Source organism: Epinephelus lanceolatus, chromosome 16, assembly GCF_041903045.1.
Source record: "Epinephelus lanceolatus isolate andai-2023 chromosome 16, ASM4190304v1, whole genome shotgun sequence".
Lineage (NCBI taxonomy): Eukaryota > Metazoa > Chordata > Actinopteri > Perciformes > Serranidae > Epinephelus > Epinephelus lanceolatus.
The window spans coordinates 9,290,594-9,317,721 of NC_135749.1; the positions used below are offsets into that span (position 1 = coordinate 9,290,594).

General features: G+C 47.4%; 1 protein-coding gene across 1 annotated transcript in view; it reads left to right on the forward strand.

The window, feature by feature from the left end:
* arid1ab (AT-rich interactive domain 1Ab) overlaps positions 1–26,640 on the forward strand; it is a 58,857-nt gene extending 32,217 nt beyond the window's left edge. The window contains exons 4-20 of the mRNA XM_033636548.2: positions 238–354; positions 15,339–15,579; positions 16,398–16,487; positions 16,858–17,028; positions 17,590–17,890; positions 18,510–18,655; positions 18,778–18,875; positions 18,967–19,176; positions 19,302–19,506; positions 21,417–21,549; positions 22,022–22,197; positions 22,279–22,408; positions 22,577–22,696; positions 22,899–22,995; positions 23,165–23,984; positions 24,174–24,304; positions 24,400–26,640. Of these exons, the coding sequence (XP_033492439.2) occupies positions 238–354; positions 15,339–15,579; positions 16,398–16,487; positions 16,858–17,028; positions 17,590–17,890; positions 18,510–18,655; positions 18,778–18,875; positions 18,967–19,176; positions 19,302–19,506; positions 21,417–21,549; positions 22,022–22,197; positions 22,279–22,408; positions 22,577–22,696; positions 22,899–22,995; positions 23,165–23,984; positions 24,174–24,304; positions 24,400–26,322 (5,109 nt within the window). The 3' untranslated portion in view covers positions 26,323–26,640. The remainder of the gene's footprint in view (positions 1–237; positions 355–15,338; positions 15,580–16,397; positions 16,488–16,857; positions 17,029–17,589; positions 17,891–18,509; positions 18,656–18,777; positions 18,876–18,966; positions 19,177–19,301; positions 19,507–21,416; positions 21,550–22,021; positions 22,198–22,278; positions 22,409–22,576; positions 22,697–22,898; positions 22,996–23,164; positions 23,985–24,173; positions 24,305–24,399) is intronic.
* Positions 26,641–27,128: the final 488 nt, after the last annotated feature.

Here is a 27,128-nt window from a genome sequence, read left to right on the forward strand (position 1 = left end):
TAAAGTAAGCAATTCCCTTTCCCTGTCTCCTCTATGGTGACACAGTCATGCCATACAGGAAGTATTCAAATCACAGTTGCGTGTGGCACGGCACACTACATTTATCCAGCCCAGTGGAGATCTGTCATTTGTTTTATGTTGCTGTACATTGGAAAGAGCCAATATGCAGTAAAAACACTTGGGATTTTTTATTTTTTTACATGTGTGGAATTCTCTTCTGCTTTTCCCCATAATCAGGAACTTTCCCAGGATTCCTTTAGCTCCCAGTCCAGTGCTCCTCCTTCCAACCAGCCCATGGCTTCCAACAAGAGCAGTCAAGAAGACAGCATGCAGGCACGGCCATCCAGTCTGCCGGTAAGAACTCCATCTGCTCACTTAACATCTGACTTGTGCTCGATGCTGGGGTTTCATCAGCTGGCCTCCATAGTTTGCACCGCTGATATGTATTTTATAGCCTTAAGACAATGCCAGAAATCCCATTAAATCTACAACTAGAGATTTCTAAGTAGTTTTGAATCTTGACCAGTCTATCCTCTCCTTCAGCCAGGAAAGAAAAGACAATAATTAATAACATTCTTGATAGTGAATGGGGGACTTATCTTGAATTTGTGGACCTGTGCATGTGTCAAAAATTGGACACTGGGCATATGCAAGAACTACACTTGGAAATCATCCTACTCTAAGTGTCGCCTCCTCTGCCCTGCGTCTGCAGATAGGAGGCACTGCTGTTTGACTAGAACAGATTTCAGACCAGATCTCATTCAGATGTTTTCTTGATCGGCACCCAAGTTCAATAAAACTGTTGATTTTGCTATGTATCTAAGCAAAGCGCTCATGGATTCAGACTTAAAGGAGCTGTGTGTGGGATTTGCCGGCATCTAGCAGTGTCGACTGCAGATAGCAACCAGCTATAAACTATTCCAGTTAGACTTCTTTCAGTGTCCATTGTTCAGGAGGTTTTTACCATTATCAACAGAGGTCTCCTCCTCTCCGAAACAAACAAACAAACCAGGTGATTAAAATCAGTAACAACACTAAATAAAGTAGTTTAGCCTCAGTAATCAGTGTTTCCCTGATGCTGTTTGGCTTGCTGGAGACAGGCTGCTAGCCCACCAAATGCTAATGTGTGCTTGCCTTTTTTTCTAATAACTTAAAATACAGACAATCAGGAGGTTTTTACGAGGAGAGGGGTTATCCACAGAGGTGTCTTCCTCTCAGAAACAAACGGAGCAGGTGAATAAAACTAGCAAAAACACTGAATAAAGCAGTTTCACGTTAAAATGTAAGGTTTTGTCCTAGAGGGGCTGCTAACTACGGTGGCTGACGCAAAAACGCAAATGGTTGGGCCACCTTTAGAAACATGGTGGTGCAACATGGCAGACTCAACAACTATGTAGATTTAAACAGCATATTTTAAGGTAACAAAAACACAATAATTCTTATTTTTAAGTTATTATAACCAAAGCAAGCATACTTATTATATTATATTCCATTTTTGCCAATATATACTCCTTAATTCTACGCACTGGACCTTTAACAACCAGTTTTTAGTGACTCACTATCATGCCATTTTTGGTGTCATGATTAGATTTAAAATTGTGTCTTGATTTGAAACAGATTTTTGGTATTTGTAAATTAATTCATAATCATTTCTAGCCACCCGTAACACATAACACTAATTGTTTTCTCTTCCCAAGTTAGTAAATGAAGGTGGGTTTAAAGTTAAATAGAATAAATTCTTGTTTAAATCGAACTGTTGTTGTGCAACAGACGTCACCAACCACCCCTGTACACAAAACAATCACAATCAACCATCACCTGACAGTAGAAAGAGTTGCACCATAACAGTAGGCACAGTCACAGTGTGACCAGAGAAGAAGAAAACACATAGAAATGTGGGGTAAATATTGGATTTTTGGGCCCACACTGCAAATGACTGACTACCAAACACTTCAGTTCAGCTGCACTAACCTATTCAGAGCAACATGATGGACATTTTATGTTTCTAAAAGCCAGAACTACTGTGGGTATTGCGTGCTTTACTGGAGAAGGGTCAATATTCAGTACTTTGGACTCTGGCCACTGGTGGATTCCCAGCTTTGTTTACTGTTTCTGTTGACATGTCTGCTAAATCACTGACATGTTTGGGGATACTGAAGTCTACTCTGCATAAAATTCTAACATATCTTTCGATAAATATTTTTCCTCAGTTGGCGCATACATATTTCTGTCCTAAAATCTGCATATTAATGGCAGTAATGACAAATTTAAGGTGTGAACGGATCTTTTAACTGTTCGAGGTAACAAGAGTAAGAATCTGCATCCTTACTGCTATCTTTTAAATTTAGCCCTGTCTCTCTGCTGCCTCTGAAGACAACATACACACAGTACACAACAAGCTGATGCCAAGAGTGACTAAAGCATGTTCAAGCAGTGCAGGTTTCTACTGACTTGTTAGGGAAAAAAAACCTGAGAGGGGGAAAAAACATTTCTGCCAGGAAAAGGATTGTTGAAAGTGAAGTAAAGCTGGTGTGTGATAGCCCTCTGGCTAAGATAAAGGTGAGAGAACCCCCTTCCCTCCCCACCTCTCCCCCCCATCCTCCCTGTTAAAGAGGTGTCTCGCTGTAACACGTTGCAGTTTCCATGGCAGTGTTTATAGGTCAGACTGCGGAGCTAACCTCATTCTGGGCCTCAGGGAAGGAGAGTGAGAAATGAGATCATTAATGAGAGAGAATGAAAGTGAGAGAGCGGAGTCGGCGGCGAGGGGAGGGGGTGGAGGGGGGAGGTGAGGTGCGGGATTGAGGGAGTGCAAGCAAATAACTTCAAATAGTGTGAGTGATTGGTTGGAGTGGGAGATGCTGAGAGGGAGGGAGGGATGAGAGGCAGCGCTGTCTATGCCAGTAGGGGATGCCCTCAGGATGTGTTTCCCTCCTCTTTTATTTATTTCTCTTATTTATTTATACATCTCTCTGTGGGCACAGCCATTGGCCGAGCAGGCCAGGCTCGGGCTATTTTTATTTATTTCCCTCCAACTTCTCGGGGATTCCCTATTGGTGTTTTGTGATTGGCTGTGAGAACCATTAATCTGGCTAAGGTAGAGATGAACTGATCCCCTTCCCTCTCCTCTCCGTCTTCCCTTCGCACCCCTGTGGAGGGCACATGGCACAGTGTGCAGATTAGACCATGCTAGCTGTGAGTATAACCCCGACAGCCTCTGTCAAAACAGCTGAACCGACTCCTACAGGTGTTAGGAGTAGATATGCACCAGTAGTATCTCTTGCACCTGAAAATCAATCTATTTTAATAACTGCACGTGAAATCTGCCACGATGCAGAAAATGTTTCTGATGCTGCTGTTTGCTTAATTCATAGAAAGGTGTAGTTAAGACAGGGATCTGTGACTGTTAAAGCTTTATTAAGCCAAACCCTGTTGAACATCTGAAGATGTACTCCGCATTAGCAGCAGGGCTCAGTGTCACTTTCGTGGTACCAGCTGAAATTTGTCCAAAGCACTCAGTGTCAAGAATCCAAAGTTGGCATGGCATTATTGTCCACATGCTTACCCCCAGTTTGCAAGACTTGAGACGTCAGTGGCGCAGAGGCGCTGTTGAGGCATCTTTTCAATACTCGCTTGATTCTTATCTTGCTTCACTAAGCAGTCCAGAAAACTGGAGTCGATGTGGAATGTTACTTTCGTTAAAATGGACGTTTCTGTTCCATGATGGATGTTGAAAACGCTCCAGAAATGCTTTAAAATGTGGCTAATTTGGATCGCCTTTTAGTTTTGTTAAAATGTTAAGGATAAATTTTAGAAAGTTTAATGAGGCAGAGGTTTTGCTGGACATTTTTGTGTCAAAGGAAATTAAGGAAATTCAAAGGTTTTCGCTCATTTTGTTACAAAACATGCTCATATGTCAAACTAGGGTATAATAAAGTGTCACATCAGACTTGTGCTGACACAGATATCATATTGTCACTGGCATTAAAATGATTCAAACAGTACCCAGATGATGATACCCTGATAAGCAGTTTTATCCCCTTGCTTAACAAAAGAACACCTTATTGTCCGGCTCATATTTTCTATATCACTTAATTTTTCGTTTTCCATTCAGTGGTGGATGCATAAAGAGTAAATGGACTTGCATTTGTATCGTGCCTCTCCAGTCATCTGACCATTCAAAGCGCTTTAACACGACATGCCACATTTGTTCATTCACATACACTGGTGGCCGAGGCTACTGTAAAGGTGCCACCTGCTACTCAGTTAAGCATTCATACACGCTCACACGTAAAAGGCAGAGCCATCGGGAGCAATTTGAGTGCATTGTCTTGTCCAAGGATACTTTTACATGTGCAGAGATTGCATCTATTGTCAGTGACTAGTACGAATATGTATTTGTGCACCTGTACTCAAAAAGGAAGTGTTGGGTATTCTAATCTTAAATTAACTAGTTTGTGTCAAACTAATCAAAGAAGCATGTTCTCCAAACTAAAATAACACCTGACAGGATGTGCGCGACAGATCTACAGGTTTAATTTGATGGGGAAGGGTGTTTATTTTGCAGGCACCTGCAGTGATTTGTACATACGCATTTGTTTTAATCTGCCTCAGAACATGTTTGAATCCCGATCCAACAGCGGCTGAGAGGTAAGCGCCATTTAGCTACTTTAGTAGCTTTTGCACAGAGCCAGCCAGACATCACCTCATCCAGAGCACAGATGGGTCTGTTTGAGCCAGGTGCTAAAAACCCAGCGTCTGTTAGGCCGCCGTTGAGGTGGGAATAAAGGAGTACAGGAGGCTCAGCGCCTGCTGGAAGGCGCAGGTAGGAAAGCAACAGTCAGCTTGAGAAAGGGACTGTGGATAAGAGGTGGAGGAGGGAGGGAGGGAGGGAGCAGGCAGCTATAGTGGAACTAGCTGAGCAGGTTGAGCTGGTTTCTGGCTCCAGGATACAAACGCACAGTTTAACTGTTGAGTATTTACCACACCGGCTCCATGGAGCTGTTGTTGTCTTCACTGAAGCCTGCTTACACTTTTAGTAGTCAGGTATCTGATTCTTAACAACCTTACAGTGAGTAACAGCTGTAAAGTAGTCTGTGCAGTCTTAAAATATTCCTGTGACAACAATAATGCCATTTCTAGGAAAGGAAATAAACTAAGAGCCAAGAGAAGGGACAGAAAGAGACATTATTTTGTACTTGTCTCCATCAAATGCGTCACATTATTGACTTAATCTATAATGAATAACCATAGTTGCTGATTAAAGGGGCACTCACTGGCTGAACAATTGTATAATGTCATCTGCAGCTCTGGAGGGACCTTAAAAGGTTCACAAAAAATAAAGGCCTCTGCACACTGTATTTTCCATCCAAAATTGTTGCATGTTTAAGAATAAATATGACCTCACACTGTGTCAACCACTTTCACACACTGACTCCAAAACTTTAGTCCATTGTTAAAGTTTTCAGAGCTGGTTCGATTTTCTGCCTTGAGAGTTTTTTGACTAACAAGCAGTTAAGAAAATGTGGCTTAACGTGGGGGAATGGTATGCACAGTATTATTTCCCAGCTCAGATAGCCTGCTAAGATAGTGATATTCAGCTGATGATGACGAGGAGGAGGAATTATTAGAAGATGAGAGTCGCACACAGAAAGAGAGAAAAGGCGACAGTGTGGAGACAGAGAGGGAGGACAGCTCAGCCCCTTCAGGTAGCTACGGTGCCAAATGCAAGATGTAGGCAGGAACTGGCGACAGGCGGGGAGGTAACTCCTCTGAGGAGAGAAAGTGAGCAAATGAGTCTTACCATTTTGTTTCATATACGAAATATTGTCTGAATGCAGAGTGAAAGGTTTCTTTGCACAATGATTTATATCAGATGATAGATTTAAAAAACACGTACAAAAAATACAGATTTGGTGGGCAAAGTCCTGACCCTGATGATGTCAAAGTGATGTCACCAGGGTCATCTCAGTAAAGCTTGAGATTTAAAGTTTTAGTATAAAGCCTGTGTTTTAAAACTAGAGGTTTGGAGTTTGAAAAAATATGGGCATTTAAGAGGCAGGGAGGGTCTAATGAAAGATATGATGCAGTTGCAGTGTGGGAAATGTAGTTATGTTCGGGCCTGCTAGCAGCACTACATCGGTGTTGCTCAGTCTACAAGGTAATAGTGAGTTAAGTGTCTTTATTTAGGGACGAGAGTTATAATATCTTTGTAGTATGGAAGCTCCTTGAAGCTGGTGCAACTTATCTCCTCCCTTTGTGGCTCCAGCAGAAGTAAAGCAGGCCTCAGCTTTCATGGTCCCTGGAAGTGACGCTTCCTCTCCATGTCAAGCCATGGGAAAGGGAATAGCTACCAGACCACCACCAACTTCCCTCCCTCCCACCATCCCCCTCCACTCTGTTTTCTCCCCTTTTTTTAATCTCCTTCTTGTCCTTCCTCAGGTCTTTTGTACACCCTTTTTCCACTATGGGGCTAATCCCACTCAGAACCGCCCACTAGTTGTGATGCTCCTCTTTTCTGATGTGTCTGAATGTGCTCCAGACTCAAGAGGAAGGTCACATGTTGGTCACACACTCATGCCGGAGTTTGTTTTTCTGTCCTCCACCCTCCCGTTCATCTTGCCTTTCCAAATAAGAGGCTTCGTCTGGAGTGGTTTCATCTTTAAGGAAGGGCCAAGGGTTCATGTTGTCTTCTTTATTTGTGCCAGGGATGCACTTTATTTGCCTATAAACAAGGGTGTAATGGAGTAGACTCAGTACTCAGTATTAAGCCCTACTTAAAACTAACAACTTCAGTATAATATGTGGGAGATAGGAAGCCTGTAAGTGGAGTGGTATAATGATGAAAGACGTGCATTCTTGCTTGTCACTCAGTTGACTTTTGATGCGTTGGAGGTCCTAGTCTTCTCACCTTTTAATTTATCACTGCATCACTGTCTATCAGGACCCCACCCTCGCTTGAATTCAGTCTTGAGTGCATTTGCAAAGCTCCGAGACCACCCACATCACAACAACAGAGCCCCCACCCACCACCCTCCCACCCTAATGACCTTTAATGTTGTGTGCCAAGCCTTCTGATCTGGATCCAAGAGATCTTCCAGTCTTGGTGCTGATCAACTCTGAGTCCCCCCTCCTGCAATCCCCATTCCCTGCGCTCAGCCCAGCCCAGCTCTGCTCTCCTGCTGCAGCTAAGCTTGTTTTTGCGACATAGCTCTGGAGCAATCAGCCTGACAAGGCCGGCCCACTTTTTTCCTCTCCTACCCAGCCCAACCCCCTCTGTGCCTTTTTCAATATTACACTCTGTTTTTTGCTGCATCTCTCTCTTTCTTTCTGTTTTTATATATATATAAATATATATCTCACTCTCTGCCTCTCTCCCGTTCCTCTTTCTGTCCATATTCTCATTTTCTCTTTGCCTTGCCTGCGCCCTCCTCCCCTCCTCCTCCTCCTCCTCTTCCCTTCCTCGTTCTCTCTCTCTTCTCTCAGTAAATCAGCTTTCATAACGCTGTGCAGCGCAGCCTTGTTTTGCGAGGCTCTGGCGCTGACAGTATTCAGAGTCCGGGGCCAGTTTCCTGTTGCTATTCTGGGGCCCTTGCTTCCTGTGTGCACATGTCTTATTCAGATTCCAGGGCGCCTCTCACTCGCTCTCACCCCCCCTCCTCCTCCTCCCCTCCTTGCCTCCCTCCTCCCAGCTCGTCTGTTTCTCTCCCCTGCTCCCTCTCTGTCTCACCCCTTTTCTTTCCTCTATGTGATTTTTAATTAATGTACTTGAGAAAATTCAATCTGCTGACAAAGTGTGTTGTTTTTGCATTTGCTTCAGTGAATTGTTTCTCAGGCTGCTAAAACCCGAGCCCTGTTTTGCTCTTGTGAGCTCGCTCACACACACACACACTCACACTCACACACACACACACACACACACACACACGCACACACACACACCAGCACACACACACACCAGCACACACACACACACACACACACACACAGAACACTCTCCCTCTCCCTTTTGCTCTCTCCGCTCACTCACACACTCTCACACTTGCACACACACTCTCCCATGCCCCTCCCCTCTGCCTCCATTTCTGCTGGGCTGAGCTAGTTTTGCAGCACAAAGACTGTGGCTGACTGCAGCACTGTCTGTCCTCTGCTCTCTCCTGCTCTCGCTGGAACAAGCTGCTGAGCCTGGATGGATGAAACCGGCCTCACAATGAAATTAACTCTCACTCTATGAAATAACCTCTATATAATATTTTCTCTCCTCTCCCCAGTTAATTCACTGGTGGTGTCGGGTGCTTTGGTAGCGCCCCCTAGATGTGCTGTGTGTGTGTGTGTGTGTGTGTGTGTGTGTGTGTGTGTGTGTGTGTGTGTGTGTGACAGTAGGAGGGGAGGGGCGTTGCTGCTCTGGAAAGCAGGCAGACTGGCTGTAGGGGTCTGGAGACTCCCCGCCCACCAAAACCCCCCACCACACCCCAAGCCCCTCCAGCCCCCTCGTCCTCCGTATCCCAGCACCCCTCACCTCGGGCTGGGCAGCTGCCTGCCTCACTTGGGCATCTGTGCGCTGCCCTGGGACTCCCTGCTACTATTGTGATCTCTACAAAAGGCCCCCCACGCACACACCATCTCCCCATTATTCACAGCAATCAGACGCCCCCCCCCCTTCTCACCCTCCTCCCCTCTACCACCTCCCTTCATTTACTCTGTGTTAGCTCCACACACACTGCTGCAGTGTTTGTGTGCCTCGCACACCCCCTTTTTTTGTTACACCCACAGAGAAGCTCAATTAGGCAAATGTGGAGCGTTTAAAAAAGAACTCTCTACGTATTGATTAAGATTCATAGTTGGCCTTTATTTTCTTTTTTGACTGCGAGCCTGCATCACACAGGAATGTTAAAGCAGAACAGTATTGATCAGTGTCAAATGAATTGTATGTTTTATGCCTTAGCAGTACGAGACTGTTTTTCTGAACAACGCTGCTTCACTCTTTCATCTTGGACTTTTTTTTTGTCTGTGTTATTATCCTTCCCACGTGGCTGCTGGTGATGAAGTAGCAGTGTAATGGTGATCTCTGGAGAGCTGGAGGTAGCTCATCAGTGGAGGTAGTAGACATTGTGTCTGTGGCACTGATACTCCAGACAAGATATGTAACCCCAGCAGGGTGCTCCAAGGCTCTGAGCGTTGTGTCACCCTACTGCCGTGTTCCTTATCCACGTGTGTTCTTTGCCTACATCTTGGAGAAATGAGATAACGAAACTCAGACGTGTTCATTTCATCCACTTAATACTTTTCGAGCCATCTGCTCAATGGCTCATATCTGTATCATCATGCAGATAGGGTCAGAGTTGTGTGGTGCTCCTATAGGTCGCTCCAACTGTGTATAGAGAGTTTCTCGTCAGCTTGTGCTGTATGTGAAGCCCTGTAATGGCTGCTGCTGCTGTATGAGGCAGGGGCCTGCCTTGCTTCTCCTCCTTTCTCCAGTTCTTCCCTCATAGTGGGATGGGAGTGCCCCCTTATGGTTGAGCTCAGCCCTGCAAACCTGGAGCTGGGGCCGGAGCTGCCTCTCTACAAGCCATCTGTGGACTTCCCAGAAGCTCCCCATAGCTCGGCGCAGCCCCCGGATGCAGGTGGGAGCCTCTGGGCAGGTGGCTGAGGCGTCAGCACCACCCACCTGTCCGTCTCCTTGTTCACCACCTGAACATTTCCTGCTGTCACTCCATTGTGCTGCAGCACGGAGTCATTACAGGTGGTCTCAGAGACGAGTCAAACTAGATTTTATTTTGTTGGTGCGTCTACAGTCTTTCTGTCATCTGTGTACGTGCAGATAGAAGCGCTCTGATAGAGGTTCTCTGATATATGCTTCTGGGTTCAGTTAAATCAAGTCAGCATTTTCAGAGGCTGAGCTGGGAGAAAGAGAAGAGAAACCCCTTTAGAAACTGTGCAGAGAAAATTTCACTTGATCTTACACATAAAAGGGAAGAGATGACTTTTCCCATGACCCTGTTCAGATATCAGAAGCCCACTGTGCCCTGAATGAGCGGTGAATGTGCAGCACTCCTAGTGACGAGGTTTTCAGCATGTAAACATAAACATGAGGGACTCAGGAAAGACGGCAAAAAAGTTCAAGGTTTCACTGTTTTGTGTTTGTCCACTCTCCGTGCTACTATGTGCATGTGTCTCAGTCCTCAGTGCAAAAGGCCTGGAGGCTGAGTGTGTAATTAAAGCAGTGGTGGAGCAGGAAGGGTGGGGGGGGGGGGGGGGGGGGGGCACACGGCTTTGGTGCGTCTGCGTTTCCTGTAACAATGACGGGCTGCTTCTTTTGTAGTAGCTGACTGCACCGTGACCCTGCCAAGCACGCAGGGAGGCCACCGCGAGAGAGAGACAGACATAGGGATGGCAGCAACAGGGGGGAGGGACTGTGTCGGCTCTAATGTGTCAACCACGTGGATCTCAGTAACCATGGCAGCCCTTGAGATACATCCATTTTTTTCCCTTCCTCTATCTCCCCAACCCGATCTCCTCTCCCCTTCTTACTCTCTCTTCCTCAGCTATCACCTCGCCACAGAGGATGTGTGAGTGTGTGTGCAAGCCAGTCTGGAGTGAGTGAGCTTTTTCTCTTTTTTTTTCCTTCCCCCTGCTGTATATTGTGTTTAGCATCTGGAGGCCTGAGAATAAGGAAGCCTGCCAACCAGGCGGCTGGTGAAACCCTGAGGTCTGAGAATGACAGAGAAGAGTGGGTCAGGGAGAGTGTGTGACTGAGGGATGAACTCTGCCCCCCCATACCTCCTCTCCCCTCCTTACCACCACCACCACCAGATCTGGTTACGCTACTGGCCAGGGTCACACATTCCAGATACATTTCATTATCTCAGGGCTGCTACCTCTCTTCTCCCACTTTCTGTTCCTCATAACCTACAAAAAAAAAAAAAAAAAAAAAAAAAAAAGAAATCGGCTGGCTTGGCAGACTAATGGCTCTGGTTAGGCTTGATTGATTCAGTGAAGTAATCTGCAAATGGAATACATTAGGACGGCGGAGAGGAGAGGAGAGCAGAGCAGATGACTCAGAGACAGCACAGGCACACTCAGAGGAGCGGTGGAGAATATGGGAATAATGGCAATAGTGAAGACTTTCTGCCATTTTCCACATTCACAAGCAATAATTGCATTGGAAAGATTTTTTTTTAGGATTTTTGTGTTAAATTTTCAACACCACACTTTGTGTAAATCTGTCTTTTTGCCTCCTTTAAACCCTCAAACATTAGGAAGACTGTTCTGCAGTTCTCAGCTCTGAAGTTCCATGTTAGGCAGTGCTGGGAAAAACACAAAATGGCTGCCATAGAGAGGAGCTTGAAGCTCCACAGAAAGAACTGCAGCTCTCTCCTTCTCTCCCCAACACAGCTCACATATCTTCCCCTTTTTCATGCTTGTGTATAAATTCTGTGTTCTCCTTTATTCTCATATAATCAACTGTTATAATTGTCTCAGATGATAACTGCTGTAACCTTCCTCCGAGCTCATAAACCATCACACTCCAACTTAGACACCCCGCCGTCCCTCAGCTCCTCCTCATGCCTGATCCATGTCCTCTTCATCATTTGCCTTCTAATAATGAGCGTGTTGAATAGCAGAGCCACACAGCATCAGTATCACCAAGCTCCCCCCCCCCCCCCTCCTGCTTCCTCTCCTCTCCTCTCGCTGTCCGGCTTGTGCAGTCAGCAGAACAGGCTGGTGCTGTGCAGTATTGAGCCGGGAAAAATCAATGACTGCAGAGTGGGAGTAGGTAGGAGCTTGTGTGTTTGAATGTATGTGTGTGTGCGATGCTTCTGCCTGTCCAGGCTGAGGGATCAGAGCTGTCAGATATTTACAGAAGGGTGAAGAGCTCGGCCTCGATGCTGCATCGTGTGGCAGGTGTACATGTGAACGTTTCTGTAGATTTGCGTTTCTTTTCTCTTTTTGTAATTATGCATCAGGGTAAAACAAGTTGTCAAAAGAAACCCAAGTCAGGAATATTTTTCAAAACCTTACTCCCTCACATATATTAATTTGACAAATATAAACATGCTTTTACTACACCCCCCCCCCCCACCCCCTTTCCCATGAAACTAAATAAGCCAGACTTTTCAAATGTCAGAGAAACTTAAAGGAACAGTGTGAAGGATTGAGTGACATCTAGTGGTGAGGATTGCAGGTTGCAACCAGCTGATATTTCTCCCGTGTGCCAAATGTGGACTTGCGGTCAGGTTTTCATTAGTGTTCATTGTTATAGGAGGATTATACTGGGAGAGGATTTATCCACAAGTGTCTTCCTCTCCAAGACAAACAGGCTGGGTGGTTTAAAAAGGTAAAAACGCAAAATAAAGCAGTTTTATGTTAAAACTCTGTGTTTCCCGACACTGTTAAGCTCTTTTCTAAAGGACTGCTAACCACAGTGGCTGCCGAGAATATACGAAAGGCCTGATCTGGAGCCAGTGTTTGGTTTGTCTGTCCTGGGCCACTGTAGAAACAAAATGGCAAACTCCATAGATGATAGATGTAGATTCATAGGTTCATTCTAAGGTAACAAAAATGCAACGATTCTTAATTTCAATTCGCTGGACCTTTAATACTTAAAGTTATTTATATGATCAGGCACTTTATTATACTGTCAGCTGATTCTGAATCTGAGTCCAGCTCTGAAACTGCTTCTCTGATCCAAATCCTTTTCGAATTTCCTTTCGAACACTCCACCCTGCCTGTGCCGACAGTTGTGTTGATTAAAATTGAGAAACCTGGTTCTCCTAAATAAAAATCAATACAGTCAAGAATTGGTAAAATGACTGTCTCATCCTAGAACAGGAAACAGGGTTACAAATTTGTTGAGTACTGAATGCCAGTGCCACTTGACAGCCTTTGATACTAGACAGTTGACCTCGGTGCCAAGAGTGTTCAATGCCCAGTCATGGTCTTCACTATATGAGGTAAAAAAGTGGCAGCAAGGACTGGTTTTTCTCCAGTTTTGCTCATTTCTGGCAGATTTTTACTCACCTGATCCTAATTCTGCTCCAATGCCTCTAAGCACACCGAATTCCACCTGTAAAAAGAAGTGTCTTTCTTGCCTCGCTTTGTGTCGTGACTGAAGTGTGTATGTCTTGTGCAGCCGTCCACAGTGACCTCTTGCTGAGGTGCAACTCCTGGGCATAACCCCAGGACCTGACCCCTGACCTGTTTGTCTTGTGGTATGGGTCAGGGAGGGGTTGGTGAAGGGGGGGTGTCACGGAGACACAACTCTGCGCAGTGATCTCTGAAGCTTTCGGTATGGCAGCTGCTGAGGTGGTCATCGTGGCGGCTGGCCCAGGGCCTTCAGACAGAGTCCTCTGTCAGATGACCGGTCTTGTGATGTCTGAGTGGAGGTGGGGTGGTGCTAGTTGGGAAGAGGGGGGGATGTAGGTCATCTGACGATGCTGGCTGCTGGAAAAAGGATCCCGCCATGGTTGTTTAAGCAAGGAATGTCATGCTGTTTGATCTCTGCTTCTTACTCCGGAGCATTAAGATCTCGCTGCTCCCTGTCGTTCACATAGCACGGCTCTGCCTCATTCTGACCTGTTTTTTCACTTATGACCATTAATTGGGTATCAGCCAGTGAAACGCTTCAGCATGTGATTCTTGTAAATAAAGCTCTCATGCTGAGTTTCACATGGTTTTGTAGCTGCCACATCTCCTGTGCAGGTCATAAAGGCCCGGGTTTGTGCAGTCACCGAAGTAAGAGAGAGAGAGGAAGAGATGGAGGGAGGGCAGAGGGAACAGGGTGGGGGTGGGTTGGAGTGGGGGGTGGATTCTGAATCAGCGTTCTCCTCCTGTCACTCCCTCTGGGGTTCCTCCATCAGGTCACGTCCCAAAAATAGCAACGGGCGCTGTTTCAAGTGCAAAACCGCCGGCTTCGGGGCTGCAGCCAGCCTGCGAGTGTGAGATTTCTATGGGAATAGTTGGCCACCTTCCAATGAGTGCTTTTTTTTCCCTCCTCCTCCCTCCCATTTTTTCCCTCCTCCGATGTGACTGGCAGATGAGCTTGCATTTCTGAGCGAGCACATGGGCTCCACGTGAGTGGCCAGTGTGTAAACATTCACCTTCCCACAAACATAATCATCGCCGGCTGCCTTCCTACCTTCTTTCCTGCCTGGCTGTCTTTGTGTCACAGCCAGCGAGGCTCAATAACAACACCACATGGCACCAGAGCCCGTGCCCAGCACCAATTATTTCAACTGCCTCCCGAGATGACTTGCTTCAAACATTTTTCCCCCCATTTTCTCTTTGCAAGCCACACAAACAGAGTTCTCCTCGCCAAGATGGATCATTATCAGCGTTATAGGAGTGATGTGGAGTATTTTTATAAAGGTGGGAAAAGAAGTCGTTGTACCTGAGTGTGTTCGCACCGTAACAGGGCTGGCAGCCTTGTATGTGAGAATAACAGACACACCCCAGTGGAGGCAAAGATTGCTGTAATGCAACAGTGGCCATTTGGATTTCCACTCACTTGATTTGACTTCACTTGACTTGACTTTGACATGACGCTCAAATAAAATGCTCTCGCCCTCCTCATTCAAGTATGTGCAGGGAACGAAAGTTGAATATGATTCACATTTCCCAAATGCATCAGCTTTCTTCTCCTGCTTTAGAGTCTGAGCCAAACTGGGCTTTATTTACATCCCTGCTTACACACACTGACACACACGCCTCTGATATCCTGTATCGCTTTTTCCTCTTAATTTCCCTCTTACTCCATCATAATCGCAGCTTCCTCACAGCCACAGAGGACTGAGTCGTCTTTTGAGAGTTTTTGCCTTGGAAACGTTTATTCTTAGAAACCAATACCATTCAACCCATCCCAATACAATGAAATGAAATGGTGCATAAAATTAACAATAGTTACAATAAGCTGATTTGAAGTCAATGAATTAGATGTTAAAAAAAAACACATAAGCCATTAAACAAAAACAGGACAGTATTTGGCTTCAGCTAATCCTAGCCATATTTCATGGTAATATTCAAAGCTGCTAGCTTAGTCTTTAAAGTTATCAGGATGTTATAATGTCCAATATGTTGTTTATTCACAACTTGAACTAAGGCTACATCCACACTGAAACATTTTTCTTTATAACTTATGTTAACGCCTAGCATCCACACCACTCCTATATTTGCATACCCCTAAAATGGAGACTTTTGGAAATGCAGCTGACGCCATTTTAATTTGGAAACTCCAGGGTTGCGTTTTAGTGCTAACAGCCAGAAACAGGGACTTTTGAAAACGCTGCTGATGTCATGTTCCTGTTAAAAACAAACATTAACCCATGTTGCTCCCCTTGTTCCAGGATCTGTCGGGCTCCATCGACGACCTGCCCACTGGTACAGAGGGGGCCCTGAGCCCGGGCGTCAGCACCTCAGGGGTATCCAGCAGTCAGGGCGAGCAAAGCAATCCCGCCCAGTCGCCCTTCTCTCCGCACACTTCGCCCCACCTGCCAGGTATACGTGGGCCTTCGCCATCACCTGTGGGTTCCCCCGCCAGCGTCACCCCCTCCCGCACTGGCCCTCTGTCCCCTGCTGCTGTGCCAGGTAAAGACGTGATACTATGAGCACTGGCTGGTGTTTGAAATAGTCACATTTTTGAATGTGGTTTTTGCTCATGTTGGACAAATGTCTTTGCTGCATGTCTTAACGGATTTCACAGTTGTATCATAAGCACAATATTTCATTGTGCTGCATTGAAGTAGCATTGAATTGATCTTTTGAAATGTATTTCTGCTGTATAAATAACATGGAGCAAGGACAGTTATATTCCAGGGTGACTTCTCAAACACAAAAATGTATTATATTGAAAACATTTATTGTGCTGAGATGAAATAAAACTGAAAAAATGAACGTGAAAAGACCAGAATTACCGGTAAAGAACAAATGCAGATTATTTACAGATTATTTATCAAATCTGCTTAAAAAACAGGAAAAAATCCATTTTTCATATATGGAGTTGGATGCTGTACGAAACATCCAGTAAACGAACAGCAGACAGATTTAGAGTTTTAATTCACCACTTGCTCACTCACAAATACGATGGATCACATTTGTAATTCATGAAGTGACTTGCCAGATGGGAACATTTTCTCCTAACATGATGCTAGTAAACCATCCAGACGGCAGGGAAACAGAAGTTACGATGCCACCAACAACTCATTGTGGAGAGCAATTTAACAGGCAGCCAACAGGACACTGTCATAGTATTTCTTTGTTTTGATTTTCATTTCATTTGATTGGCTTTCGGTCATTTCATGGCCAATATTTTGAAGTTTAAGGCAAAGACAGGAGAAAACAAAGACAATTGAATTTCTGATGTCTTTTTTGAGTTGCTGAGCATTTGTGTTGTCGCTGTCCTGCAGGTAATCAGATGCCTCCCCGGCCGCCCAGCGTCCAGTCAGAAAACATCATGCACTCTTCCATGAACCAGACAGCCATGGGCCAGGACAGGGGTGAGTGTTGATTCGAGATGTTTATGAGCAGGAATAGCTTCAAATTGCTCGTGAGGTGTCTTTAATAAAGCACCTAACCTTTCCTCTGCTCAGTGGCCATCAGGGCATGAATGTGTGCCACGTCCTCAGCAGCTTGTATGGTGTGATTGTTTGCATTTGTAAGCATTCTGTCCTCCTGTAAACACTCCCCCAGGCTCCATCTTTAAATAAGAATGTGCTTGTATTCTACTTGCCAGGTCAAATGAGGGTAGCAGCAGACAGACACGCTGTACCTCTGTGTGTTTGTGAGGAAGTAAAGAGTTCTTCACACAGGGACATGATGTGTTACACAGAGTTTTTTGTGTATCTAATCTCTACCAATCCTCTCCAGTGTACATGCGCAACCCTCAGATGCCTCCTTACGGGTCCCCTGGACAACCTGGCTCCGCCTTATCTCCACGCCAGTCTTCAGGAGGCCAGATGCATGCTGGGATGGGACCATATCCCCAGAACAACTCCATGGGAAACTACGGGCCTCAGGGGGGCCAGTACGGTCCACAAGGTAAGGTTCCAGGGAAGACGTGTAGGTGGTGCTGCTTTAAAAGGCCCACTTCAATGGTTGACAGAATAGTGTGCAGTGTTGAATGGTGCAGTCAGCTCCGTCATATCAAGCAGGCCTCTTTTTTCAAATCCTAAAAATATTATGAATGAGTTTACAGTTGTCGTCTTGAGACCATCAGAGTTTCGTAGATAGCCCAGATTTTAAAAAAAGGCTTTGAAGTTTCCTCTCACTTCATATATTTATGAAATTATATCACTTCACTTTGAAGTCTCAGATGGTTTCTGTGGGCTTTGAAGAAGTTCTGCTATGAGTCATATCAGTGAAGGCCAGATAAAGCCCGCTTCATCAGGCTGCTTGTCAGAACAGGCAGCACCGAGGTAAATTTAGAGCTGGACTGCCGAAACTCTTTATCTCATCAGGGAGAGATGAGTAGAAGTCCTTACTTCTCTGTTTCAGACCAAAATACAGTTTCAAAACACAGCAGGATGCCATGAAAACCTCAAACCAACATCAGATGACTGTGGGTACCAGTCTACATTTCTGTCTCTGTGATTGTTCCAGGTTACCCCAGGCAGCCTGGCTACACAGGGATGCCCAATGCCAACTACCCCACTGGTCCCGGCATGAGCGGCTCCATGAACCCCATGCCCGGTCAGGGCAGCGGGGCTCCATATGGGAGCATCCCGCCTGGCAGAATAGGCCCGGGGCAGATGGGTGCTCGGCCCTTTGGTCCCGGGATGGCCTCAAACATGGCGGGCATGCCTCCGCAGGTGGCGTCTGGGATGTGTCCCCCTCCGGGCATGAACAGGAAGGACGGTGGCCCCACCATGCACCATGGACCCACAAACTCCATACACAACAGGTGGGTGCTCACAGCTACTGGCTGTATATGTGTCTAGGTGAGATATGAGGTAGCAGTTAGCTGTCAAGGGTCAGTAGGAAGCTTTATATCAAGACTCCCTTAAGATTCTGAAGGAGTTTTTTTTTCCCTCTTTGAGCTGAATGTGTGTGTCTTCGTATGTGTGTCCTTGCTCGTATGTGCCGGTTGTGTGGCCATGAAAAATGATTGGTCCTTCCCACGTGCAAGCCGGTCTGCTGTGTGTTTTGGTGCCTGAGTGTGCCACAGAGTAGATGGCAGTAGACCAAACAGTTATCTATGAGAGAAAAAGGAAAAAGTGGAGAGAGCGCGAGAGCAGGAGATGGTCTCTGAGATCAGTGAATCACATCTCTCCCCAGCCAAGATGCCAGCTCAGCCTACAGAGAGACACTCGCGGGCTTGGCAGTTGCTGGAGTCATGTGACGTAAATTGATGTTTCCTACAGAATAAGCTAAACACAGTGAACACTAAATAAGAAAAAGGCATAGATTTGTCACAGCATCAAAGAGAAAGGCATGAAGGACGACAGACTCTTGCATATTTATTTCTAGGAGTTTCTTTGTGTCAGCTAGTGTTCCTTCTAAACAAGCACTCTCTACTTTAGGCCACCTGGCTACCCTAACATGTCCCAGGGGATGATGGGAACAGGCTCTCCATACGGCCCTGGCATGAACAGCATGCACGGTATGATGAACCAGGGAGGGCCAGGGCCATATCCAATGGGAGCAAATATGGCCAACAACACTCCTGGTGAGTAAACACAACATTGAATCCCTGATCTAGTGGTGGTACTACTGTATGTCCTTAGAAGACTGTTATAGGCTGGTAAACTTTTGTTTTTCACTGTCCTCCTTTCACCTCTCAACACTCAGGAATGGCTCCTAGTTCAGAGTTTGGCATGGAGAAAATGAACCCCGCCCCGAAGATGAACAACAAAGTGGAGGGGACTCCCAAGCCCGAATCCAAAAAGGTACAAGTTCTAAATCCTCATGATGAAATTCTTGTTGCTCAATCGAGTCTTTGTCCAATCTCATGATTTCCTCTCATCATCTGTGCTGCAGAAGTCGAGCTCTTCCACCATCACTAACGAGAAGATCACTCGTCTGTACGAGCTCGGCCCAGAGCCAGAGAGGAAGATGTGGGTGGATCGATACCTGGCCTTCGCTGAGGAGAAGGCCATGGGCATGAACAACCTGCCCGCAGTGGGACGCAAGCCTCTCGATCTCTTCAGACTCTACGTGTCTGTCAAAGAGATCGGCGGCCTTACCCAGGTATGCCTGGATTCCAAACAAAGTTGATGTGAATATCACAGATTTAAAAACAGACAGCATTGTAATTCCTGTAAGGCTGTTGTGTGCAGCTTTCTGAGCCTACTCCTTCCTCTATCGCCCACCAGGTGAACAAGAACAAGAAGTGGAGGGAGCTGGCCACCAACCTGAATGTGGGCACGTCGAGCAGCGCAGCCAGTTCGCTCAAGAAACAGTACATCCAGTGTTTGTACGCCTTCGAGTGCAAGATCGAGCGCGGCGAAGACCCGCCCCCGGACTTCTTTAACACGGACACCAAAAAGAACCAGCCGAAGATCCAGCCTCCCAGCCCAGGTGAGCGGCGGCATCCTCCCACACCTCATCGCCATTTGTTTCCCCCTCGGAGTTAAATCACACTCGAATGAATGAAAGCTTATTTCATTTTTCCGTGTCTTCCTTGGTTGCAGTGTGGTTGCAGTGTGGTTTCAGTGCAGTTCATCACATCCTCCTTGCTCTATTTGCCTCACATCATCTGCCCTATAAACTAGTGTATTTTATTGTATCCTATTAATTGCAGCGTTAAAAGCCGATCGCAGATGGTTTGTCATCCTCTGTACAGGGCTGCCATCCTCCATAAATCACTGCTATTTTGCCGTATATCTGAGGAGTTGTAAATGACGGCAGCGTAGCTGTAAGTCACAGAAGTCCGACGCATCCTCTGGACAGTTCTACACACACGTCTCTCGGGGGAATACTCCCTGGCATTTGCACAGGACATGACGAAAGACTTGTCCTTTCAGACTCCCCGGGTTGTTTTTTTGTGCGAACAGTGATTCCACCAGCATGCCAAATCTTTCAATGAACTCTGAATGTTGGGTAAAAGTCAGTGTGTAAACTGGCAGTCAGTCAGAGGTTAAGGGGGGGTGCAATTGGGGATGGGGGGAGGGGGGTGGTGGTCTCGGGACGATGTGTCGCCTGGAAGTTGTTTGTTTTGGAGGGACTCCGGTTTTAGCTGCCAGGAGCAACCACACCAGGAGCGACCACGTGCTGCTTCAGTCTGGCCGAGACCCATGCTGTCAGACACGGGGCACTGAGTCAGCGCCGGGGTGTTGTTACAGGAGACATCAGGGTGCTTGTCAGCTGGCATCAGCCCTCTAGTTAGTACGAAGGAAGAGCTGGGGAGGGGGGTGGGGGGAGCGGCGGCGTGGGGCGGGAGGTGATTTGGCGATAGCAATGCCCCGTCAGTGGCGTGTCCTCACTGCCTGGTGCCTGGCTCAGGGCTACAGAGGCAAGGCAACACTCCCTGGAGATTAGTACTGAGCCAGAAATGATGAATGGGGGGAAGAGGCTTGGATGTGTGTGTATGTGTGTGCGTAAAAGTCATGCGATTCTCCCTCTCTCGCTCTCTCTGACTCTCTGTTTCTACCATGCTATTTTTTTCCATCCTCACGAGATCCTCCCCCTCCCCCCTCCCCTTTCCTCCCTTCATCTTTAGTACAGGGAAATCCCTGCCCAGAGGGAGGAGGGGGAGGGGGAGCCGCTTAATGTGTGTGTATGTGTGAGAGCTAGAGAGGCGAGAGGGTGATGTGAGAAAATGTGAATAAATGTGACCTGCCAGTGACCCCGGTGTTGTGTGTGTGTGTGTATGTGTGTGTGTGCCAGTTTAATGAATGGGAACCTGTGAGTCATCAGACTGGCGTGTTAATAGTGAGAAGTCCTGAGCTGAAGTTAAGAACGAGCACTATGTCACACACAAACAAACAATCACTCACTCTCGTGCACACGAACACAACTTGCTGTCTCCTGTCTCTACAGGTCAGGCAGTAATCTGTCAGAGTCAAGGTTTAGATCATTGTTTCCTGGTGACTCCAACAGCCCGGCAGTGGCTGAGGAGGAGGGTGATGGAGGTGGAGGTGGGGGGGTGGGGTTGGCATGCTGTGATGAGCTGGAAGATTCAACGTTTTCGCTGGCTGTGCACTCAAAAGCCAGTCAGCTTGACACAAACTGTGTTCCTCTGTGCAGCGCTCAGGAATTTCTTAATGGGATTTAGGATTGCCAAAAGCAGCGTGTGTTCCTGAAAGCCCCCAGCAGTGCTCAGCCTATCCACAAGACCGGCCCGCCTCACTCTCAACTATCTACTCTCGCCTTTATTCCTGGAGTGAGGAGAGGAGGAGGGGGATGAATTCTCTGGAATCTTTGAATTTTTCAAACCAGAGCACTTTGGTCGTTTACAAGCACTCAGTGTGTGTGTCCTTGTTTTGCAGCTGGTTCTGGATCCCTGCAAGGACCCCAGACTCCGCAGTCCACAAGTAGTTCGATGGCAGAGGGGGGAGACCTGAAGCCCCCCACCCCAGCCTCCACCCCGCACACGCAAATGCCTCCGATGCCTGGCGTCAGGTATGAGTCCAAAGCCGCACTATCATGTTTCTGTGATGTTGACAATATCTGGAGTCATCACAATAAAACGAAAGTGATCCCTGTGGCGAAATTGGATCATTGCAGCAGGAAATAAAAAATGATCTACAGCAAACAGTAAAAAATTATGTAATTGTAGGTCAGGTTAAGATATATACACACCAAAGCAGCTTGTTAAAGAGGAGTGTAATAATGGGGTATGTATTAAAACTATTGCTGAAATTATGTTTTGCGGTTTGGAAAATGACTGCAGAATACTATATAAAATATATAGACTGTATAACTAAAGTAATATGAATATCCCCTAAAAAACTGTAGCGGAGTTTTGAATGCCTTGAAAAATATGGCGGGACACCAAAACCTTTAAAACAAGAAATAAACAGTGCTTTTGAATACTGTGTATATGAAGCAAAAACTTCTATGTTTCAATAACAAGCCTCCTGCCCTCCCACAGGAGTAGCGTTAATCTGCAGGACCCCTTTGCTGATGGCGGAGACCCAGCGTTTTCCAGAAGGAACGCCGTGACTCCCAACTCACAGGGCTATCAGCCTGGGATGGGTGGCCCAGAGATGATAGGTCGAATGGGTCCCTATGAGTCCAACAAGGACCCCTTTGGTGGCATGAGGAAAGGTGAGCGACAGCTAGACCAGTAAATCAGATGCTTTAGTTTTATCAGAGCTGAAACAAACAATGTGTTTTCTTTTTTTGTAGCTGGAGAGCAGTTCATGCAACCAGGCCCCAACAGTGGGATGGGAGAACAGTATAACAGAGGCCCACCAGGGCCTATGGGCAACATGCAGATGGGTCAGAGGCAACAGTACCCTTACGGATATGACAGAAGGTAAACATACTGCATTATTCTCTTGGTGGTCGACATGATGTTATACTTGCATACATCTTTAAAATATATAAGGTTCACAAAGAGCTTGGCAAGGTTGGGATCAAGCTTAAAAGTGTCCTTTTGTATATTCAGTCAAGTCAGATCAGCTGATGAGTGTTGGGTTTACAGACAGGAGCCAGGCATGGGCCCTGACGGCAGTATGGGACCAGGAGCTCCTCAGCCCAACATGATGCCTTCTGGAGCCGACACAGGGATGTACTCGCCCAGCCGCCCTCCACCGCAGCAACGGTCAGTACTACTCACTGCTTAGATCGTTCTGTATTAAAGTATAAATGTGGTTGTTTGAGGGCATTTTGCCAGTGCGATCATTTTTACGTCATCAAGGCTGGAGGATTTTCAGCATTGGAGTTTTATACTTAAACTGTCTGCGCTTTTACTGTGAAAAAGAACTATGAAATGTAATTGTGTGAACTTTTGTTATTGTTTTCAGGCATGAGTCCTATACCAATCAGTACCCTGGCCAAGGAGCTCCCCCTGGTGGCCCATACCCAAATCAACAGCCAGGAATGTATCCACAGCAGCAGCCGGTAAGAACATAATGTCCGGCATTCGTCTTAACTTGATTCCTCTTTTTTTATGTACGCATGTGTTAAAGGTACACTTACCTATCTTTGCTGGCATCCGAATAACTAATGCAAATTATAATTATTTTATCACTCAATTATTAATATAATGCCGATTGTTGTCTTCTACCAGAACTACAAGCGTCCTGTAGATGGAGGGTATGGTCCTCCAGCCAAGCGCCATGAGGGGGAAATGTACAACGTCCCTTACAGTGGTCAGCAGCAGCCAGGACCCCAGTCCACGGGACCCCAGGGCCAGCAGGACATGTATAACCAATATAACGCATACCCTGGAGGGGACCGCAGACCACCAGGCCCACAGAACCAGTTCCCCTTCCCCTTCAACCGGGATCGAGGACCGTCATCTGCAGGCCCCAACTCCCAGTCTCCAATGCCTCCACAAATGATGGCAAGCCCCATGCCTTCGGGTCCTGATGGCCCCCAGGGCCCGATGTGGCAGGGCCGCAATGAGATGGGCTACCCCAACTATCCCAACCGACAGGGACCTCCTGTACCAGGCCAGGGGCCTGGCTACCACGGCATGAACCGCTCAGAGGAGATGATACCGTCAGACCAACGCATGAACCACGAGGGTCAGTGGCCCGGCCATGTCAACCAACGGCAGCCACCTTTTGGCCCCGGGGGATCTGGACCTCCCATGACCAGACCCCTGCCATCCACCTACCAGACTTCCCAGAACCACATTCCTCAGGTGTCCAGCCCAACACCCATGCCCCGGCCCATGGAAAGCAGGACGTCACCCAGCAAGTCCCCCTACATGCATCCTGGCATCAAGGTGCAGAAAGCTGGACCCCCAGTACCCGCTTCCCACATCGGCCAGGCCCCTGTGCAGCAACCCATGATCAGGCGAGATGTGGCCTTCCCTCCTGGGTCTGTGGAGGCCTCCCAACCCCACCTTAAGCCCCGCAGGCGGCTCACCATGAAAGACATTGGTACAAAACATTTACTTCATAAATTGTAAATTGACTCGTTCAGCCGATAAAAGCTGCATGCTTGAAATATGTGACATAAGTAATTGTGAGTTAAATAAATGCATTCAGTGAAATCTTTCCTGTTTTTCACAGCTGTAATAACTGATCTTGATCCAGTTGGCTCATTCAGGTTTTGTTCTTTCTTTACAGGCACACCTGAGGCTTGGAGAGTGATGATGTCACTAAAGTCAGGCTTACTAGCTGAAAGCACCTGGGCCTTGGACACCATTAACATTTTACTGTATGATGACAATAGCATTACTACTTTTAACTTATGCCAGGTAAGCAACACAAAGCCACGTGTCAAATGTACATTATCACATGGTGTTAATGTTTACAGGATTGTTTTGGTGACTTTCCGTCTTTGGTTTCTCAGCTGCCTGGATTCCTGGAGCTGGTGGTGGAGTACTTCAGACGCTGCCTCATCGAGATCTTTGGCATCTTAAAGGAGTACGAAGTGGGAGACCCAGGCCAGCGCACCCTCATAGACCCTAACGCTGCTGAGGACTCTGACGATGAAATCCCCATGCCTGAGGGAGAGGGTATGGACGTGGATGAAGAAGACGAAGAGGAGGAGGAGGTAGAGGAAACAAAAGCCAATCCCGACACCCCCTCACTGGTCCAGGTGAAGCAAGAGGAGGAGAGTTCACTCAAACACAAGTCTTCAGAGGACGAGGAAGAGGAGAAGGAAAGGGAGTCTTCTATCAAGGAACCCAATACCTCTACCTCAGGGTCCTCCCAGGACCCCAACCTCCACTTGGAAAAGCCCAAGCAGGCTAGCAAGTTTGATAAACTCCCAATCAAGGTGGTGCGGAAGAAGAATCCCTTCCTGGTGAACCACTCGTCCAAGCTTGGGCAGCGGCAGAGCTTTGATAGTGGCCTGATACACTGGAGCATTGGCGGTGGTGACACTACCGAGCACATCCAGACCCACTTTGAGAGCCGGATGGACCTCCTCAAGCAGCGGAAACGCAAGCCAACAGCCACTGAGAGCCGCAAGAAGGTCCAGGCGACTGAGACTGTGACAGAAAACTCTGACAAATCCAAGTCCAACGGGGAGGATAAGCCTCGGCAGCAGCAGCTCCAGTCCTCTGAACCTCAAAAATCTCCAGCAGAGAAGACCCCTCCTCCTCTTCCCATTGGTCCACCAGTCACTGCCACCATTGATGATGTCCTATCCGCCCGCCCGGGGTCGGTCACAGAGGAGGTGGTCCGAGGAGGCGCAGAAGAGCAGAAAGAGAACGGAAAGTATCTGTTTAGCATCAACCCTGAACTCCAGAGTCGACGCAACATCAAGATCCTGGAGGACGAGCCTCACAGCAAGGACGAAACGCCGCTCAGCACTCTGTCGGACTGGCAGGACTCGCTAGCTCGGCGCTGCATCTGCATTTCCAACATAGTGCGCAGCCTCTCCTTCATTCCTGGGAATGACCAGGAGATGTCAAAACACCCAGGTCTCCTGCTGCTGTTGGGCCGCCTGGTGCTGCTCCACCACAGGCACCCCGAACGCAAACAGGCGCCCGTCACCTATGAGAAGGAGGAAGAGGAAGATGAAGGCGTGAGCTGCGAGAGAGATGAGTGGTGGTGGGACTGCCTCGAGGTGTTAAGGGAGAACTGCCTCGTGACTCTGGCGAACATCTCAGGCCAGCTGGACCTTTCTATCTATCCAGAGAGTATATGCCTGCCGCTGCTGGATGGCCTGCTCCACTGGGCAGTCTGCCCCTCGGCAGAGGCCCTGGACCCCTTCCCCACGCTGGGGCCCCATGGCTCACTTTCCCCCCAGAGACTGGTCCTCGAGACCCTCAGCAAGCTCAGCATCCAGGACAACAACGTCGACCTCATTCTGGCAACGCCACCGTTCAGCCGCTTGGAGAAGCTGTACGGCTCGCTGGTGCGTCTGGTCGGTGAACGCAAGGTGGCCGTTTGCCGAGAAATGGCAGTCGTCCTGTTGGCTAACTTGGCCCAGGGTGACAGCCTAGCGGCGCGGGCTATTGCTGTGCAGAAAGGCAGCGTGGGTAACCTGTTGGGCTTCCTGGAGGACAGCCTAGCTGCCACGCAGTACCAGCAGAGCCAGAGCTCCCTGCTACAAATGCAGGGAGGACCTCAGTTTGAGCCCACCAGTGTGGACATGATGCGGCGGGCGGCCCGGGCCCTGCACGCCCTGGCTAAGGTGGAGGAAAACCACTCTGAGTTCACTTTGTACGAGTCGCGGCTACTGGACATCTCGGTGTCCCCACTTATGAACTCTCTGGTGTCCCAAGTGATCTGTGACGTACTCTTTCTGATTGGCCAGTCATGACAGCCGTGGGGAGGTTTCGGCTCTGCCTCTTTCCGTTCCCCCTCCCCCTCCCCTCTTTTTTTGTGTGTGCGTGTGTCTGTTGCGTGTGAGTGAAAAGAGCAAAACTGACTGTCCTTTTTTTATTTATGCAAAATCACCTCGGATTCCACTGTCTTTCTACCCCTGCTTCTCACTAAAGGAAGGAATACCATGAAGTAGCTGTGGATTTTAAACGTCTGAAATGGAAAGATACTGACAAAGAAGAGCAGACTGGGACCCAGGCATAGGACAGAGTGCGCTGCCCTGCGGAAAGGACTTGTTTTTTAATGAAAAGAAAAATCTCCAGAAAAAAAAAAGAAGAAACTGTAACCAAAGTTGCTGTCTCGTTTACAGTGAGTTTGGGGGATACATGTGCTCGCTTTCTCCCTGGGGGGGTCGGCAGGGGGAAGAGGGCACGGACTAAACAATATTATGGTTCATGTTTGGAGGCTACATAGACTCACGGACTGTGGTGTGGTATAATTGCTGTAACTTTGGATGCTATATACTCAGCCCCACAGGAACCACATTATTGGCTGTGAACAGACATCTGTCATGGGAGGCCTGTGCAGTAGATTGTAGGACTTTTTTCTGTACTGTACACCTTAAAAACTGTAAACATACTGTAATAATACTGTTTCACACTGAGATACGCTGGCTTGGCAGCAAACTGTAGTTTTTAAAAACAGTTTTAGTTAATGTCGAGAGAGAAAACGGCTTTCCCCCCAAAGTATGGTGAACCTACAACACCCCGACCTCTTCTCTTTGTCCCTTGATTGTATGACTTG